The sequence below is a fragment of the Bos grunniens genome, chromosome 10 (genome assembly GCF_055505025.1).
Source record: "Bos grunniens cultivar Pamir isolate PY7600 chromosome 10, Bosgru_T2T1.0, whole genome shotgun sequence".
Classification (NCBI taxonomy): domain Eukaryota; kingdom Metazoa; phylum Chordata; class Mammalia; order Artiodactyla; family Bovidae; genus Bos; species Bos grunniens.
The window spans coordinates 65,753,695-65,772,200 of record NC_141174.1 but is presented as its reverse complement, the minus strand read 5'-3'; the positions used below and the strand labels follow the sequence as shown (position 1 = coordinate 65,772,200).

The following is an 18,506-nucleotide window of genomic DNA, read 5'->3' as shown; positions in this document are numbered from 1 at the left end:
AGAAAAAACTTCTTAAAAATTTTTTTAATTGAAATTTTATTTGACCTTTCTCAATTATTCCTCTGGAGATGCTGACGAAAATGCATTGATCATACATGCAACGTTTTGAAACACTTTAACTAGTAAAAGCACCACACACATATTCATTTCTAATATTCAAAGTCAAGGAAAACGAGTGCCATCATCCAGACATAACAATGGCATAGAGCTCTGACGAGGCCTGATTTGGTTACAGAAGTCAACGGGTTCTGGTGGCCAGAGAACCAACCCAAGGCCAGAGGACCAACCCAGGCTCAGGTGACCAGAGGACCAACCCACGCATGCTCTATGTCACCAGACAACATAGCCGTGCGTGCAAAACACTGAACGTGAAAAGCCTGCAGGGCAGGCAGAGCATGGGGTAGGTGGACAGTCTCTTCTGTGACTCAACACTGCACGTCAGAAAGTGGAACACACTATACAAACGGGCAACACAGGCAAAAACAAAGGAGAGTCAGCCCTAGAAAACTCCCAATGGCCTAATCCTGAGCCACAGGATCACAGACACCATTCCTCCTGGGAGGGAAGGTGGAGCCCTATAGCTCACAATTACCCTAGCAAAGCTCCCCATTCAATAGTGCTGCTGCTGCTGCTGCTAAGTCGCTTCAGTTGTGTCCGACTCTGTGCAACCCCATAGATGGCAGCCCACCAGGCTCCCCTGTCCCTGGGATTCTCCAGGCAAGAACACTAGAGTGGGTTGCCATTTCCTTCTCCAGTGCATGAAAGTGAAAAGTGAAAGTGAAGTCGCTCAGTCGTGTCCGACTCTTAGTGACCCCATGGACTGCAGCCCACCAGGCTCCTCCATCCATGGGATTTTCCAGGCAAGAGTACTGGAGTGGGGTGCCATTGCCTTCTCTGATCCAACAGTGCCGCTCAGTCCAAATGCATGCGATAAACCCCCACTGCTGAACATGGTAGGGAGTACAGAGATGAACAGGGTAGTGCTCACTTCCCTTCTTTGAGTCACAGGGCAAAGAACAGTGTTTCTCAAAGCAGCAGCCCCTAATTCGCTGTGTCAGAATCACTTGGACTTATTAAAAATGCCCAGTCCTGAGCCAAGCTCCCAGAGATTCTGATGCAGTGATTCTGCAGTGGTGCCCTGAAATTTGCATTTTTAAATTTTTTCATTATATGAGAAATTTACCTAATTCCAAAGCTAAAACTATGAGAAGTCCATCCTGTCCACTTCACCTTGTTCTCTTCCTTCTGCTGTAAGTAACCATTTTAATCAACCTTGACTTATTTTTCCATTGTTTCTTTGGAAAACAAATACAAATGATTTGGTATACACACATACAGATACACACACACATACCTACATTTTTTGTTATAGGCTCTGAATATACATTAAAGTTTGAGAACCAAGCTCTAGAATCAGATATGATTTACTGAATTTACCTTGGAAAAACTACTTAAATTTTCAGGTTCTTCCTCTGGAAAATGGAGTTGTTATTAGTACTCAACAATGAAAGCCCTTACTATTAGTCAATTAAACAAATATTTAATAAGTATCCATTATGAGTCAGGAACTCTTCTAGGCACAGTAAATAAACCTATGTACAAAATGAAGTTGTTGCTCTGAAGGAACTTATACTCTAATATGGAATGACAGAGACAATAATAACATAAAATAGCAGTAAGAGGCTTCTATGATAAGAAGATAAGGCTGAGCAAAAGAGTAGCACATTGGTGGATGTGGCATTTTCTTTTATACACAATAGCTCGGGAAGGTCTTGCTGATTTATGTGATATCTCAGCAAACAAAATGAGGAATGAGCCATATATCTAGGACAAGAGACTGTCAGGCAGAGGAAGCAGCAAGTGCAAAGGCCCTGAGATAGTTACATGCTTTTTGTGTTCATGGAACAAGAACGACCATGTAACTAGTAGCAGAGAGGAGCAAGGGATAAGACCACAGGGAAAAACCAGGAACATAACTAGAGGCCTGATCATGACAGGTGTTGCCAGTCATGTTAAGGACTTTGGAACTTATTCCAATTGTGATGTGAAGCTACTGGAGGGTTTTGAGTAGAGGAGAGATGCAAATAGATGATGTTTTCAAAGGATCTCTCTACCTCTATGTGCATAGAAGACTGCAAACAGCACAATGGCAAACCCAGGGTGATGAGTCAGAAGACTATTATAGTCATTCAGATGGGAAAGACTGGTGCCTTCATCAACAGCAGTGAACAGTAGAGATGGAGAGAAGCAACTGGATTGTAGAATTTCTCAGGAGGTGGAACAGATAAGATTTGCTGATGGATTGGATGTGGTGTATAAGAGATTAAGAGAAGTCAAGGATAATTCCAAGGCTTTGGGGTTTAGCCAAATGGGTAAACAGAAATGCCATTTCTGTTTGGAGAGATAATGGGATACAGGGGGACGGGCACGTTTTGAAGTCAGGAACTGTTTTGGCCACACAACCAGATATCCAAATGAAGATGCTGAAGAGGCAGCTGGATTCTACAACTCTGGAGTTTGTACGGATTCTACAACTCAGGAGAAGTCTTCCTCCTCCTCCTCATCACCATCAGTATCTTCCTCACTTCCATGTCCCAGAAGATGGGATTATGGTGGTTCTATGACATCATCCAGCTCAAATACTGTCTGGCCCTCCAGAAGCCTGGAGGTTCCTGGATGAACTTTCCACCTAAGGTCACAATGTAGACAGAAAGGGTAAAAACTAGAAACAGCACTATTTACTGCGGCTAAAGCCTGAAAATAAAGTAGTTTTGAGGCACAAGGCAGTAAATGGCCTCTCACAGCCCAATACCTAGGGCATCAATCTCGTAGGCAACAGGTGTTTCTCCTGTTTTGCTGGAGTTTAGACAGGCCAAAAGCTACCTACCATTTCAAAAGCTGTTTCTGGAAAGCACAGGTACAGAAAATCTTTATGGTAACAAACTGCAGTTGGTGAAAGAGCCTGAAATATGTGGACTACTAGTCCCACAGGGTATCAGGGTCAAGGATTCTGACAAGCTAAGTGGAGTGTGGCAAGCGGCTGTATCCATCCTTTTCAGAAACATATGTCCGAGGCTGAGTGAATTAGCCTTCCCTCCATGATCACATATTAGGCAGCATAAGTCTCTGTTATCATTTATCTTGTATTGTAATCTGTTCACATTTCTTTGTCTGCCACTGTGTGTCCCAGGAGCACAGGCACTGTTTCTTACTCATCTTTGGGTTCCTCTTTCTAGCAGAGAGACTGGCCCATGCAGGCACTTAATACACACTTGACAAAGAAACAGGGGAGTGATCCCCTTTGTGCTGAGTGTCAGATCTTTCATGTTTTCAATTTCTTTTTTTTTTTTCTCCTCTACTTATTTTAAATTTTTACTGAGAGCATTTAATGACAGAAAAGTGGAAGTTTTCTTGAGATACCTGGAGGAAGTAGGATTCTCTCCTTAACCCTAGGGCAGATTGCTGTGGAGGTGGTGACTTTAAAAAGTTCCAGAGCTAAACAACCACACTGTTACTGTATAGCACAGGGGCCTATATTCAGTATCTTGTGAAAACCATAACAGAAAAGAAGATGAAAAATAATGTATAATATATGTAAAACTGAATCATTTGCTATACAGTAGAAATTAACACAACAGTGTAAATCAACTATATTTCACAAAATAAAATTGAAAAAAGAGGTCCATGGCAGCTAGGGGAGAGTGGGGGCGGGGGTGCACACATTAATAAGATATGTAGTGAAGGTACCTTACTGAAAAGGATGTGAAGAATTCTGACTGAGTGGCACTGTCCATGACAATGAATAGAATGCCAGCTACCACCAAGATTCCACCAAGCCCATCATGATACTCAGCTCAGTGTAAGATCTGATTAAGGTTCTGAGCCACCTTGATTTCTAGCACCTGGACATTAACAGGAAAGACTGAAATTACTTCTGTTTGGTCTTTGGTTATCAGACACACAAACACTCGTGGATAGGAGCATAATGTTCACAGGAGTCAAGGTTTATTTCAGAAACCATTTGTATTCTAGAACAGAGACACCTGATCTTGCTTTCTGTACTGGCCAATCCCAAGTGGATCATGCAACGTTTTATGGGTTAGGTTTCCTGACAGCCTGAAATGACCCTCTTCTACTTATAGGAGTTAGGTAACTTGGGCATTTTGATTATGAGACAATCAACCACTTGGCTAGATTAAAAGTGGAGAGTAACAAGTTAGCTACAGTAGTTAGAAGTAAGTGATGAGTGGCCATTAAGGGGAAAAAGACATAGCTGCTAACTTGTTCAATGCAAAACAAGCAAACAAAAAGCAAAACAGTGTTGTCTTTCATCTGGAAAACAACACAGTCTGAACGAGTTCAAGCCCCTAGCAGTCTGAAAACTTCTGTGGAACTTTGTTACCCAAACTGAAGACTTATTGGGAACAGAAATGAGCCAAAACTGAGTAGTTAATAAGGAAAGTTCCACCCCCAACTCCCTACCGAGAGCAAGGGCAGATGAACATCCCTAAAATGCCTGGATCCCCGGAGATCGCCCAAACAGCTCCACCGCCCTCGCTGTCAACAGTGCTCTGCCTCCCCTCATCCTAGGCCCCTCTTGGAGGACACCCGACCAGAGTCCACACAGCCAGAGGCCGTCCACTTCCCTAGCCTCGTGAAAGGTCTCAGCCGCTCCCGCGCTGACCCCACCTGGCCCCTCGTCTCACCCCAGGCAGCCAGACAGTCGATCTGCAGAGGCAGCTTTTCTAGAATCGGCACCGGCTCGAAGGCGTCGTGCATGGCGGCAGGCGCAGTCGCCGCCACAGCCTCAACCGGATTGTGCCGGGTAGGGTGTGGGACCGGAATCAGGACCAGGGAAGAGTGGGGACCTCGGCTACTGGCCCTTGGGCAATAGGGCTATCAACAACACCGGACTTCCTGCAGAGTTAAGCCCGCCCCTTCCGCAGCTGAAGTTCCGCCCCTTCCGCCCCGGTTCCTAGCGCAATCTCCAGGAGTGATCTGGTACCTGGGTTCGCGTTTTTCGCTGGACCATCGTGGAGCCCGAGTGGTCATGGGTTTAACAAGGTGGAAAAGGGATCTTAATCTTTGAACTGTTTTGGGCATCAGAGCATGATGAAGAATTCAGGCTTTGGCGTTAGTTAGACTTGGGATGGAGACCTGTTATTTAGGAAATGAGCTCAGGAGCTGTGGCGTTTAAGAAACAATCTCTAGAAGCCTTAGTTCTGTATCTGGAAAGTGACGGTAGTGTTGTGTACCTAACCTTGTGAGCTCTTAGCAACAGCTGACATTCTAAGCACTCAATCAATGGTACTTTTAGTATTACCATTATAAACCCAACTAATTCGCAGTAACTTTCCCTTATATTTTATTTTAGGGGCTTATCGAGGCCAGTGGTTCTCAAAGTATGGTCCCTAGGTCAGCATCACCTGGGAACTTGTTAGAAAGGCAGTCCCAGACCTCATCCAGCCCTACTGACTCAAACACTGAAGGCGGGAGGGGTGGGTGGTGATCCAACTGTGTTTTATTAAGTCCCCAAGGTGAGTCCATGAACTTAAAAGTTTGAGAATGAATGCAAGAATGATCTGTATCTGGCCGTTTACCCCCAAGAAAACAGCTAGTATGCTGTGAAGTGAAGCATTTGGTTTAAAGCAAAGTGTTAAAAAAAAAAAGGAGTGAGTCTGTGATATAACCATATTAAAAAACAAAAACCCTACAGCCCTGGTCACTTTGTTTCTTCATCTGTAAATGAGGAATACTATCCCATCTTTATCAAATACTGTTTCTGATAATCAAATGAAGTATTTTCAAGTAGTAAGAAACACAAAAATTGCTAAAGAAATCTTGGGGCTAATTTTCCCCATAGGAACTGAACACCTTGAAAATGTAGAATTACCAGCTGTTCTGCTAGAAGGCCTGCTCCTTGTAGTTCCAGTTCAAGACCAAAACAAACAATGTAGACTCTTAAGTTGGTTACAGGCCAATGTGATAATATAAATTCCTTCTGAACCTAGTCTAAGAACTGATACACTACAGCCAATCACATTAACACGTCATGAGAAAATGGAATTACCAGGCTATAGAATTTGTGCTATACACCCCTGCTTGTAACAGTAGGTTTCTGGAAATTTCCAGGCAGTCCGGTGCTTAGGACTTAGCACTTTCACTGTTGGTGGGGGAACTAAGATCCTGCAAGCCATGTGGTGTTTCAAAAAAAAAAACAAAAAACGGGGGTTTTTGCCTAGTTTCAAATTGATATCTAACCAGTCTCAAAAATATATGACCAATTATCTTGCTGCATTATGACCACTATTCACTTGCTGAGTTTTGGTGTGGAAGAACAGAAGCACACAAAGTTAATACTAGCTGTTTGCAAATAGGTTAACCCGAGAATAGGCAGTTTGTATTGTTTCTTAAGAGATACTATCTAGGTGATTTTTGTTGTTGTTGTTGTTAATCACCATACCAAACAGCTTGAGAAATGTTATATAAACACTTTAGTGAAGATTGTAGTCACATGGTCACTGATTTTAACAGAAAATAAGACAATATAGAATAAAAAACCAAGGAAGGAAAATTCAATGAGAGTGTGGAGAAAGAAGGGTCTTCAGAGAAAGTCTTGGGAAAAAAGTGACAAAAACATGAATTTTGTTAAAACTTTTTAATATTAAAAAGTGGCATGAACTTTCTATGTAGAACAAAAAATCTTGGGAAGGCAAAATTGGACAAAATCATTCGAACAAATAATAGTGCTTCAAATGAATCCCATCACCTTGTGATGTTTCTTATAAACCATCCCTAAGCCAACACCAGATACAAGTACAATCCTAAAAAATGAGCAGCAGTCCAGGGCCTCCACATTATTTCATGCAGAAAAAACCGTTTAAGAAAAGAAGGACCTGTTCCTTTATATTAGCTCCTGCTTCTGAAGCATTATGACCCCTTTAGCAGGGTGCTCGCTCACATGCACTTATGATGGAGTGCCTTTCTGCGTCTAGTGCAACACCCAGGGAAAGGCATGAAGGCAAACAGAGCACTGCCCAGGACTCCACAACGCTGCCCCTGAAGGCTTACAAAACAGTAGTTAAAAGTTCTGGAGTGTGCACCACATTGCCAGCAATGGGATGTGTCACAATAGCAGATGTCAAAAGAGTTAAGCTAATATTTCTCTCTAAAGTACATCTGAAATAGAAAAATCTTTAATATACACCATTTGTAAACAAAATTGCACTTGATTTTGCTTCTTCAAATGATCTAAATCACACTGTAACAGTCTCTCTCTCTCTCCCTTTGTTGTCTGTTGTTGCTCTTTTAATCACTGATAGAACTGTGGCTCCTTAACGCAGGACTTTTTTTTTTTCCCCCTCTAAACTACCTCTGCAAGATTTAACCTTGGCTTCCCAGGAAATGCAAAGATAATTAACAATTTCACCCATCACCTATGTAATTCCCTAAATAAATAAAAATTACAGGCAGTTGCTCCTGGATATTACATATTATGGCGTTGATGTCACAGTTCTTCAGAGGATGTTAAATTTTTTAGTTTGACAGATTAAACAATTTAAACATTATAGAAGGTTTAGGAACAACATACACAAGTTGCATAAACATCCATGTCAGGGTGTGGGAGGGAAAGGGGCATCAATGCTGCAAATGAAAAACTTGTAGATTCTTTTCATCCTATGAACTTGTTTTCAAGAGAATATTCTCCTTGTTCCAACACCTCTCACCAGCTCCAGTGCAAAAAGATCAAGGAACAGATCAAGATCTCATTGCCTCCTTTAATCCCATGGAGCAGTGCAGTGACTAACACAGAAGCTGATCTCTTTCCAGGTCCTAGCGATCCTCAGTTGCAAATCTTCCCATTCTTTACTCCATTTTGGATCTTTCGAAGTGCGTGATCATTCGTTCCTAGGGAGGAAAAAGTTATTTTAAGTATATTAATTTTAAATGGTCTACATTCCAAATATCTTTTACAAAAATGATCCCAGGTTTTCTTAAGTACTTGCTTATGTTCATTAGCTATTTAGAGCAATGCTTCCTAATCATCTATGAAGATTTTGAAACATACAGATGTCCAAGTCCAAAGATTAACTGAAGCAAAATCTCTAGGCTTCTGGACAACAAGCCACAAATCAAAAGGAACTGTGTATTTTAGAGTCACTTAAGCTTTAATAAAAATGTGTACCTCCTGTGATTCAGGAATTTAACTTAACGAAAGAGTCAAGGATATGGGCAAAGATTTAGCTTCTACCATCTCTGCTATTGTAACAATACTAGAAAGAATTGTGTCCAAAAATATAAGACTGTATAGACAAACTACAGTATATCCTGATTAAAATTACATTTGATGAAGAAGTTCTAGACATCTGTTGCACAACAATGCATATATAAATTAACACTTTGCACTTGAGAAAGGTTAGAATGGTAGATTTTATGTGTTTTCCATTATAATTTTTTAAAATCATGTAAAGAATTACATTTGATTATAAAACAGTATTTATAATATGCTGTTTCAATTGAAAAGATTAATGTAATACTATTAAATTTCACAGTAACTACACAGGAATTTTACTTTAGAATAGTCTTCATTTTTCCCAAACTCTGACAGAACTATAAATCCCTTTGTAATATTATCAATTACATCAGAAAATCTATCCTTTTCACATTTTTTTCTTAGAAATACCCCTCCCTGAAGCTCTCTGTTCTCCTGTTCCATTCTGGACTAACTGCTCTCCAAACCTGTTGCTCAGCTGTCACTGAGAATTTCTTACATCATCATCCTAGGAATTTATCCCTGCCTCTGTGTTAGATCCTTGATTTCCTGGATCCAAAGTCTTTCTCTTTATAGCTCCCTGATATTCATATATTTTATGAATAAACATCTACATAGTAATTTTACTTTAGAATACTTTCTGATTTTATTTTAGAATACATTTCCTGGGAAAGCACACATAGGATGTCAATTATTTTATTTTTTGCATGACTGAAAACATCTTTATTTTATCCCCAATTGATAATTGAGTATAGAATTCTAGTTTGAAAATAATTTTTCTCAGAATTCAAATAACATTGTTCTATTATCTTCTAGCTTCCAATGTTGCTGAAGAGTCTGATGTTGTTGAAGAGTCAGATTCTTCAACTCTAGTCCTTTACCTGTTTCTCTTGTAATTCATTTAAGTTCTTGAACCATTTTTTTATACAGGAAAATATAAAACCATGAAGTCTGCCACCAAAAGTACTACAATAAACACATATTCCCTGAACAGCACAGCTGGGTTTCACATCCTCAGCCCTCTCTGGTTGAAATATGGACATCCAGAAAGTTGAAGCCAAAAGGGAAGTCCTGAAGGCCAACCCATTATAAGCAGAAGGTGGCGCCCAAGAGAAAGAACTGAGAATACACCACAAAAAGCCAAGTGTTCTGTAAGCAGGCTTGTCTGAATGGTAGAGTTCTCAGTTAATTGAATGCATAGAACAGCTAAGGCGTCTGACACTGTGCTGCACCACACAGCAGGTCAGTGGGAAGTGAAGAAACCATTTTTTAACAGTCAATCCAATACAGTAAGTCACAATGGGCAAAGGCTTTTAAAAGGCTTTCTGAAATCAAGATAACCTAAACATTCAGAACATGTCTAGAAGAGGTTTCCATGAACTCAGACTGCAAGTCTTATATAAGACTTCATGAGAAACCTTCTAGACGAAGTGTATGGAACCATATTAGAAGACTAAAAATCAACATAAACATTTTGTTGTTGTTCAGTCTTGAAGTTGTGTCTAACTCTTTGTGACCCCATGGACTGCAACAACATAAACATCAGAAGTATACTAATTATCCTCATTATCTGTAAATAGTGACACAGAGTACTGATAGTAGGTAACAAAACCAGGCCATTACTGAGTCAAATAAATCAGTGTTCTTGAACAAAAGACTGATGACTGCCTATTAAGCCACCAGACACAAAGTTTATGTGTATATTATTTGATTACTAACCTCATCTGAATCCAGAAGGGCTGGAAGTGCTCTACAGAGAGAAAAACAAACTGATAAATGTAAAATAAAGCCATAAATGGTTCATAAAGAATAGTGGAATAATGAGTACAATTTAATGACATTTCAGGAAAAGACAAAAAACCCCACAAGAATCAGTTACTAAAATTGTATGGACTTTAATAGGACCAATGTTTAATTAACATTATAGACATCGAAAGGAACTCAAAAATTCCAAAAGGATTACCCCACTGATTTTAGGAAGACCTATAGCTAAATCTTTCTGAGCAGAAATGTCATCTGAATGAACAATCTGGATTACTTTCATTTGTATTAATACATCATTCCTAGTTTTTAGTTTCTAACATCTTTTAATGTTTTTAATACTTTAAATTATTTCCAATAATTTAATCTTTTACTTTCAGAGTTAACTACAAGCATTCTCATTACTATGTTCTTCAGCTCAATTCATTTAAAATAATAAAATACTACTTTGAGAAAGTATTCTTGTGGTAATGATTCAAAAACTTACACATCTGTCACAGAAGAAGGAACATTTTCTTCTACCCACTTTAAATCATCTTCCTGCTGAGAACACATAAATGCCAGATGTTACTAAAATGCACCAAAATATACATCTCAAGTAAGGATCTAAAGAGGTCTCAATTTAATCTTCTGTCACTCTGAATTAGTATATTCACATAACAGGACTGAAAACATAGAAGTCAAATAATTTAATTTGAAAAAGTAAACTATATATACGAAATATAAAATGGTATCTTATATCCCTAAATGCTTTCTTTTCAATAGTGTAATACCTAGAGTTCTTACTTCATGTAAGCTTTGAGCCTTAAAAATCAAATAAATTGTAAAGTCCTTTTAAATGTTGAGTGAATGCACAGTTCTGAAGAAAAAAAAAAGCTGATTGAAGAAATCTTGATCTTTTTTCTTTAAAAAAAATCAAAGTATAGTTGATTTACAATGCTGTGTTAATTTCTGCTATATGGCAAAATGTTCAGTTACATTCTCTCCATTATGGTTTATCAGAGGATTTTAAAAAATGTTATAATGGAGTATAGTTGAATTTCAATGTTGTGTTAGTTTCAGATGTACAGCAAAGTGAAGCAGTGATACATATATCCACTTGCTTTTAGATTCTTTTCCCTTATAGGCCATTGAAGACTAGTCAGTAGACTTCCCTGTGCTATATAGTAGGTCCTTGCTGTTTATCCATCCTATATATAACAGCTTGCATTTGCTAATCCCAAACTCCCAATCCTTCCCTCCCCCACCCCTCCCCACTTCCAACCATAAGTCTGTTCTCTATGAGTCTTTTTCTGTTTCATAGATAGGTTTGCTTGTATCATATTTTAGATTCCACATTTAAGTGACATAATACGGTATCTGTCCTTCCCTTTCTGACTTACTTAGTATGGTAATCTATTCATCCATGTTGCTACAAAGGCCGTTATTTCATTCTTTTTTATGGCTGAGTAGTATTCGATTGCGTGTATGTACTACATCATCTTTAGTCATTCATCCGTTGATGAGTATTTAGGTTGTTTCCATGTCTTGGCTATTGTGAATAGTGCTGCTATGCACATGGGAGGGGGAGTGCCTGTATCTTTTTGAATTATGTTTTGTCTGGAAACATGCCCAAGGGTGAGATCCCTGGGTCATATGGTAACCCTTTCAGGAGCCTCCATACTGTTCTCCATAGTGGCTGTACCAATTTACATTCTCAACAACAATGCAGGAGGGTTCACTTTTCTCCACACCCTTTCCAGCATTTGTTATTTGCAGACTTTTTTATGGTGGCCATTCTGACCAGAATGAGGTAATATCTCATTATAGTTCTGAAAAAATCTTGATCTTTACTACAAAAAAAGACCACCTTAGGTTATTAATGAGGCTATGATTACACTGATGAAAACCATTACACAAAAACATCAGTATGGTCTGGAACTTTTTTAGGACATAGCAGAATCTCTTGCTATCTCTGTTTTTAAAAATGTTAATTATACAATAGGTTAAAAAAAAATCACTAAGACCTGTACATAACTGCTAAGCTCCACCAAGAGTTAGAGGAGAGGGCAAAAAGAAAAGATATCATACTTACTGCTTTATTTACTTTACTATTTCCATTTGGTTCTTGTTTGGTACTTCTCATTTTCATCCCTTCTGTAGAAGAAAAAAAAATAAATATGGTTAACTATGTCAGTGACCACACTGACAGCAAAAATATATCAAGACCTTCATTTTAAGCTTACTGACACTAAATTATACTACAGGTAAGTTTCTTCATCTTTACATTTGTGCTGGAAAGTTCAAAGTAAAATTTTCAGCTCATCTATAGCACTGGACATTTAATGTGCCATTAAATCACTGAACATCTTTAGATGAAGTTTCATCTAAAGACTGATACCCTTACTTTTGCTTTCCTCTAACTTTACCACATACCCAACTGAAGAATAACATGTTGTAAAAGAGTAAACGTACTTATATCAAAGTCTCTTGATTTTGATACTCACAATGTTATACTTCATTTACTCTATTTCTAAAAACCAGAAAAGAATATTAAAAGCACAAATAAAAGGTGAATTTTATCACTACCAAAGCTTTCTTTCAGCATAGGTTCCTTTTGTTCATCCTCCTCCTCTTCCTCAGACAATGGTGAAAAGGCAAACCTGACAGAACAAAGGTAGAACAGAAGGGAAAAATCAGAAAAGGAAAAACACTATTCCATTATCTGGATTTTACAGGACTAATTATGGAAACCTCAATCACAGTCATTCATAATGTCAGTTTCATGAATAACACAACAGTTCCCTCCCTTCAGAAAGCTCTCAACTGCTGCTCTGAACAAGAGAGAAGCAGGATGGTATCATATTCATGACTGCAGGCTCAGCCACAGGCTACTTGTGACCTTAGACAAGTTCCCTATTCTTCTCTGTGCCCCAGGTTCCTCATCTGTAGATGGGGATAATAATAGAACATTACTGTCATAAAGCAGATAAGTTATTTCAAATAAAGGGCTTAGAACAATACTTCACGGTAAGCAATCAATTAAATGTTCATTTATAAGCATAGGTACCACACAAGGGTAAGCATGTAATTCAAAATTTCAGCCTTCAAACTGGTAGTTATGATTTGGAAAGTCTGATCGTGTTGTGTTCCAAGTAATTTATCTTCCTTCGCAACTTGCAAGAGATTCAGCAAAGCTGCTACTGGATAGGTAATTCTCAGAATGCTTAGCTGTGCACTCATTCTGCACTTTTCATTTTACTGTTGCTTATTATTTTTATTTTCTTGTTTTAAAGTCTCCCTTACATTCCTATAAGCTAGGAATAATAGGGAACACCTAAAACCTGTTCAAGGGTAACTAACAAAAATTCACAATCCCAGCAATCCCAAGGCACTCACTAGTACCGAGTATATGCTGTGTGCCAGTATGTTCTTAAAAGCTCACCTTGTATACACAGAGAGATCTAGCCTTTGCCCCTAACTGATGGGAGGTGATCTCTATGTCCCTGGCATGTCCTGCCTGATACGAGTGTCACTGGTTACCCACTCTGGCTCTGGCCACAGGACAGTCTAACAATGTGATTTGTGTTAAGCTCTCTGATGGTCAAGAATCCACCTGCAATGCAGAAGACGTGGGTTCAATCCCTGGGTTGGGATGCTCCCCTAGAAGAGGGCATGGCAACCCACTCCAGTATTCTTGCCTGAAGAATCCGCTCAAACAGAGGAGCTTGGCGGGCTACAGTCCATGGGGTCGCAAAGAGGCGGACACAACTGGGTGACTAAACACAGCACATACTCTGGGGCACACAATATCACTTCCAGTCTCCAGAGGAACTAGCAACTAAAGATCACAGGCTGACCTCCAGGCCCTCCTTGGAGACTGAAGGTTAGCCATTCAGGCAGCAGGTAATCAAACCCCAGTAGTGGCCCACAGGCTCGGGTGAGTTTCCCTCAGCTGGCAATACTCAGTATGTACTGTCGCTGTCACATATACAGTGCAACCAGGAGGAAGGAACACCCTCTGTGACTCCATGGGGAGCAGACAATTGGGAGAGATGCATTTGGACCCCTCCTGGACTCTGTATCATAAGTCTCTCCTCCAAGCTGATTTTAATGTTTACCCCTTTTCTGTAATAAACTATAGCCATGAACGCAACAGCTTTCAGTGAGCTCTGAGTCCTTTTAGTGAATTATCAAATCTGAACTGGTTCTGCAAACCCCTGAACTTACAACTGTCAAAAGTGAAGACAGTCTTATAGGGACCATTCCCTCAGATTTTGCAGCTTGGCTAACTCCATGTAGCCAGGAACTTTTCTTGGTCTTTGTGGAATGTACTTCTGGTTTGAGGGGTGGGGTATGGAAAGAGAAGGTAGTTCACATAAATAAAGTATATACATTTTAGAAGATAATAAATGCACTGAGAGAAAAAATGGGGCAGAGGAGTATTGGAGGATATAAAAATACATGTATGTAACTGAGCAGGACCCTCTACCATCTTCCTGGGATAATTCCTCCCCCCACTGGCCCCCTCCTCCCTGGCTCCAAATCCTCTGCTGGCCTTTTGTTTGTAGAAAAACTTTCGCTTCCTAGGCCTTCCCCGAATTCCAAAGAAAAAATTCAATCAGAGAAATGAGAAAATGCGGAAGCAAAGGAAAACAGTCAAGCAAGACAAAACAATAATATTTCAGCCATTTAACAAAGTCAAAGACGCTTAAGTTTCTCCTTACGGGCTACATATAATAGTCTAAGCCATATCCTTTGAGCTGTTTTTCAGATACTGAAATCCCCACCAGGTGGAACTATGTGCTGCCAAAAGTATAGATCCCAGACTGGTTGGAACCAGAAGGTTGATGGGTACCAACTCCCAATTACCTCGCCTCTAACCAATCAGAAAAATGTCCATGAGCTGATCATGCACCCATACCCCTACTCCCTATCTTTAAAAACCTCTCTCTGCTCTGGAGTAGGAAATGGCAACCCACTGCAGTATTCTTAGCTAGAAAATAGACAGAGGAGCCTGGCGAGCTAAAAAAACACAACAAACAACAACAAAAAACAAAACCTTTCTCTGAAAACCACAGGGGAGTTTGGGTCTTTTAAGCCTGGCTGCCCAGACTCGTTGCTTGTGTTCTGCAATAAACACTGTACTTTGCTTCACCACAACCCAGGGTCAGCAGATGGGCCTTATTGTGCACAGGCAAGCAAGCCCAAGTTTGGGTTGGTAAAATGTACAAGGGTATTTATAACATTCTTATAGCTTATTCCTATTTTTAATGTTCCTGTACATACAAGGTATTTATTTACAGTAATATTTACTATTACAGTAATACAGTAATATTTACTGTTTATTTACAGGCCATTATTTAGATTGAAGCTGGGTTTTTTTAAAAGTATCCATAATTTTTATTTTTCTTTTATCAAGTATAGATTACAATGTTGTGTTAATTTCTTCTGTAAAGAAAAGTGATACAGTTATACATATGTATACGTTTTTTTATATCCTTTTCCACTATAGTTTACTATAGAATATAGAATACAGTACCCTGTGCTATACAGTAGGACCTTGCTTATCCATTCTATATATAACAGTTTGCATCCACAGCAGGTCTTTAGAAGGATCTACTTATAATGATGCTCCATGGCTGATGTTCAGTAAGTTGGTACTTGAACTGTTGCCTCGCAGGTTAAGGGTGGACACTGTACCTAGGCTGTCTGTACAATGCAGTCTATAATAAAATGTGCTTTGCTTCTGGGCTTTCGGAATTTTGGTACATATTAGGTACAAAGTGGGGCTTCCCAGGTGGCACTAGTGGTAAAGAACCCACCTGTCAAGGCAGGAGACGTAAGAGACACAGGTTCGACCCATGGGTTGGGAAGAGCCCCTGGAGGAAAGCATAACAACCCACTCCAGTATTCTTGCCTGGAGAATCTCATGGACAGAGGAGCCTGACAGGTTGCACAAAGTCAGGTATGACTGAAGAAACTTGGCAGGCAGGAAGGTACAAGGTGCTTACGTGGCCAGGCCCCAATAATAACCTGAGTGCTGAGTCTCTAATGGTATTCCATGGGCAGAAACATTACTGTATTTTTTGTGTTGGGAAAAGAAGCACGCACGATGTATAAATACTTCCTTAGAGGAGGAGAAGAACATCAGCAAACAAGGATTCTTCTATACTCTACCTGTGTCTTTTTCTCTTGCTGATCTCACCATTTTGCTGTAATAAACTTTGCTCTGGGATTTCCCTGGTGGTCCAGTTGTTAAGAACACCCCTGCAAATGCAGGGAACATGGGTTCCGAACACTGTTCTGGGAGGATTCCACATGCTGCAAGGCAACTAAGCCTGTGCTCCACAACTACTGAACTCACACTCTAGAGCCCACAAGACGCAACTGCTGGGCCTGCGCACTCTAGAACCTGTGCTCTTCACAAAAGAAGCCACCGCAACGAGAAGAAGTCCACGCATGACTACAGAAAGCCCTTGTGCAGCAGTGAAGACCCAGTGCAGCCAAAAATAAAGAACAATTAATCAATTTTTTTTAAAAAAGTACAACTGTATACTGAGTCTCATGAGTCCTTTTAAACATATGTGGCCTTGGGAACCCTGAAACACCCAAAGTGGAAATAGGCCAAATGTATTGTATGTACTGTATTCTATCAATATGAAACAAGTTAATTAATTGTAGTACATCTGTACCATGTAATATAGATAATGCCATCCATGAAAATAGATGGTTTAATTTAAACCAGTTGTCTTGTGCACTCCATAGTGCACTTTGAGTGAGTAAAAGAAGATTCCACATGTGAACAAGGAATATAATGTGGAAGAATACATCACATTAGGCTATTAACACTGCAGTTACAGGGACTGTGCACAATGTACTTTTAAAAAAGGAGAAAGGCAGAGAGGTAAAGCAAACATTTTTTTTAAAAGACTGAAGGGAAAATTCTTGAGTATAGATATAGCCAGCAAATGAGCAGATCAACAGATCAATTTGTAAAGGGAGGTGGCAGCAAAGACTGAGAAGCTGCCAGAAATGATAGAGCAGTGGCCTGCGTAGCACACTGGAAGACAAAGCTTCCAAGGCGGTGGCCTGCAGGGTCTGACCCAGAGTACGAGGAGGCAGTCAGCAGGAGGCCCTGGTCTCTGCGCAGCCTCATTAAGAAAGGCGGCAGAGCCACATGGAAGCTTAACACTTCCTGAGCCCAGGTCCCTTCAGCTCAGTGCAGCCACGAATGCTGAGATAAACGTGCCAAGGGAGAACGAAGAGCAATTTCTGCTCCTGGCCAAGTCAGTCAAGGGGGCAGCACCAGCCACCCTCATCCACCAGGTGCTGATGTCTATATATTTGGGGAATTGCTGGGTATGCCTAACATTAGAGAGCTGGTTAAGGAGAACTCTGCTTCCACATTGCAGCTGCTGATGGCGTTTCCTTGCGGGACATATGCTGAGCACTGAGCTGACGCTCAGAATCTTCCCCTACTCACTGAGGCTCAGAAGGATAAGTTTTGATACCTATCAATCATCAGCCTGGCTGTCAAAGGCGAGTATATTCTACATGCAATACTGTGGAGGCCTGCATCCTGCAGAACGTGTGGCATCTGGAAGGCTCTGAATGTGAACATGCTTCGCCTTCCAGCACAACCAGAGGCTAGAGGCTGATGATATCCAGGCACCAGGACCTCATTATCCAAATATAACCATGTTACTTTGAATTCAAATAAATTTCTATACTGACAATAAAAAGAGTATATATACATATATCAATACATAACATGACAGAGAAATAAATCTATGAGACGTCTATCTATTAAAAAAAAAATTAATGTAAAGCAGGGTCACCAGACCCTTGGTTATACCATCTCAACCTTTTCCCTCTTTGGTGGTACAGTTGTATGATATAAACTCATAACTGTCTAAAGCACAAGAAGAGAGGAGAAAAACAAGGAAAACAAAGGTATAGCTAATAACAAAATAAAGACAGCTAATTCCTAAATAATTGAGATTAGCCTACAGTTAAATAAAGCAAATTCACATATCAATTTTTATTCCACAGTCACTTAAGTTCTCATTTTACCCTTTCTGTTGTTACAGTAAGCTGAGCTAACAAACTATAGAAATTGTTTTCTCCTGGAAAGTAGATAGGTGATACTCCCATTAAAACTGTCACAATCTACTTCCCTTTTATTTACCCATACAAATATTAAAAGAAGATGTCAGAACTGACAAGGACCTCCTATCAATAGGTATCAATTTCCTCCCTCATTATATGAAGAGAAAACTAAAGGCTCAGAGAGATGAAGAGAGGCAGCATGTCAAAAATCACAGCTCAAATTAACAGGAGAGCTAAGACATGAGCCCAATTTCCTAAATATGGACCCACAAAGTATCATTTCCATTATACGACACAGCCCTAACAGTGTCACTCACTGAACCATGCCTAATTGATAACACATTCATTTAGTGGTTATCAGCTTGAATAAGAAGTGTCCCCA

General features: G+C 39.9%; 2 protein-coding genes across 24 annotated transcripts in view; both read right to left on the bottom strand.

The window, feature by feature from the left end:
- The window catches only part of VPS39 (VPS39 subunit of HOPS complex), a 47,023-nt gene extending 42,109 nt beyond the window's left edge, over positions 1-4,914 (bottom strand). For all 10 annotated transcript variants that reach the window (XR_015134900.1, XR_015134897.1, XR_015134902.1 and 7 more), the window contains exon 1: positions 4,707-4,914. Coding sequence is in view for 4 of the 10 variants with exons in the window: in XM_086321720.1 (XP_086177846.1) it covers positions 4,707-4,779 (73 nt within the window). In the remaining 6 variants the exon portion in view is untranslated. The remainder of the gene's footprint in view (positions 1-4,706) is intronic.
- A 1,729-nt stretch (positions 4,915-6,643) lies between these two features.
- Positions 6,644-18,506, bottom strand: part of TMEM87A (transmembrane protein 87A) — a 38,870-nt gene continuing 27,007 nt past the window's right edge. For 13 of the 14 annotated variants that reach the window (XM_086321752.1, XM_086321756.1, XM_086321743.1 and 10 more), the window contains 5 exons: positions 12,602-12,675; positions 12,108-12,169; positions 10,521-10,576; positions 9,992-10,022; positions 6,644-7,908 (listed from right to left, as the gene is read on the bottom strand). In XM_086321752.1, coding sequence (XP_086177878.1) covers positions 7,867-7,908; positions 9,992-10,022; positions 10,521-10,576; positions 12,108-12,169; positions 12,602-12,675 — 265 coding nt within the window. In that variant the 3' untranslated portion in view covers positions 6,644-7,866. Of the gene's footprint in view, positions 7,909-9,987; positions 10,023-10,520; positions 10,577-12,107; positions 12,170-12,601; positions 12,676-18,506 lie in introns of all 14 variants that reach the window. The other variant, XM_086321758.1, reaches the window with a different exon arrangement.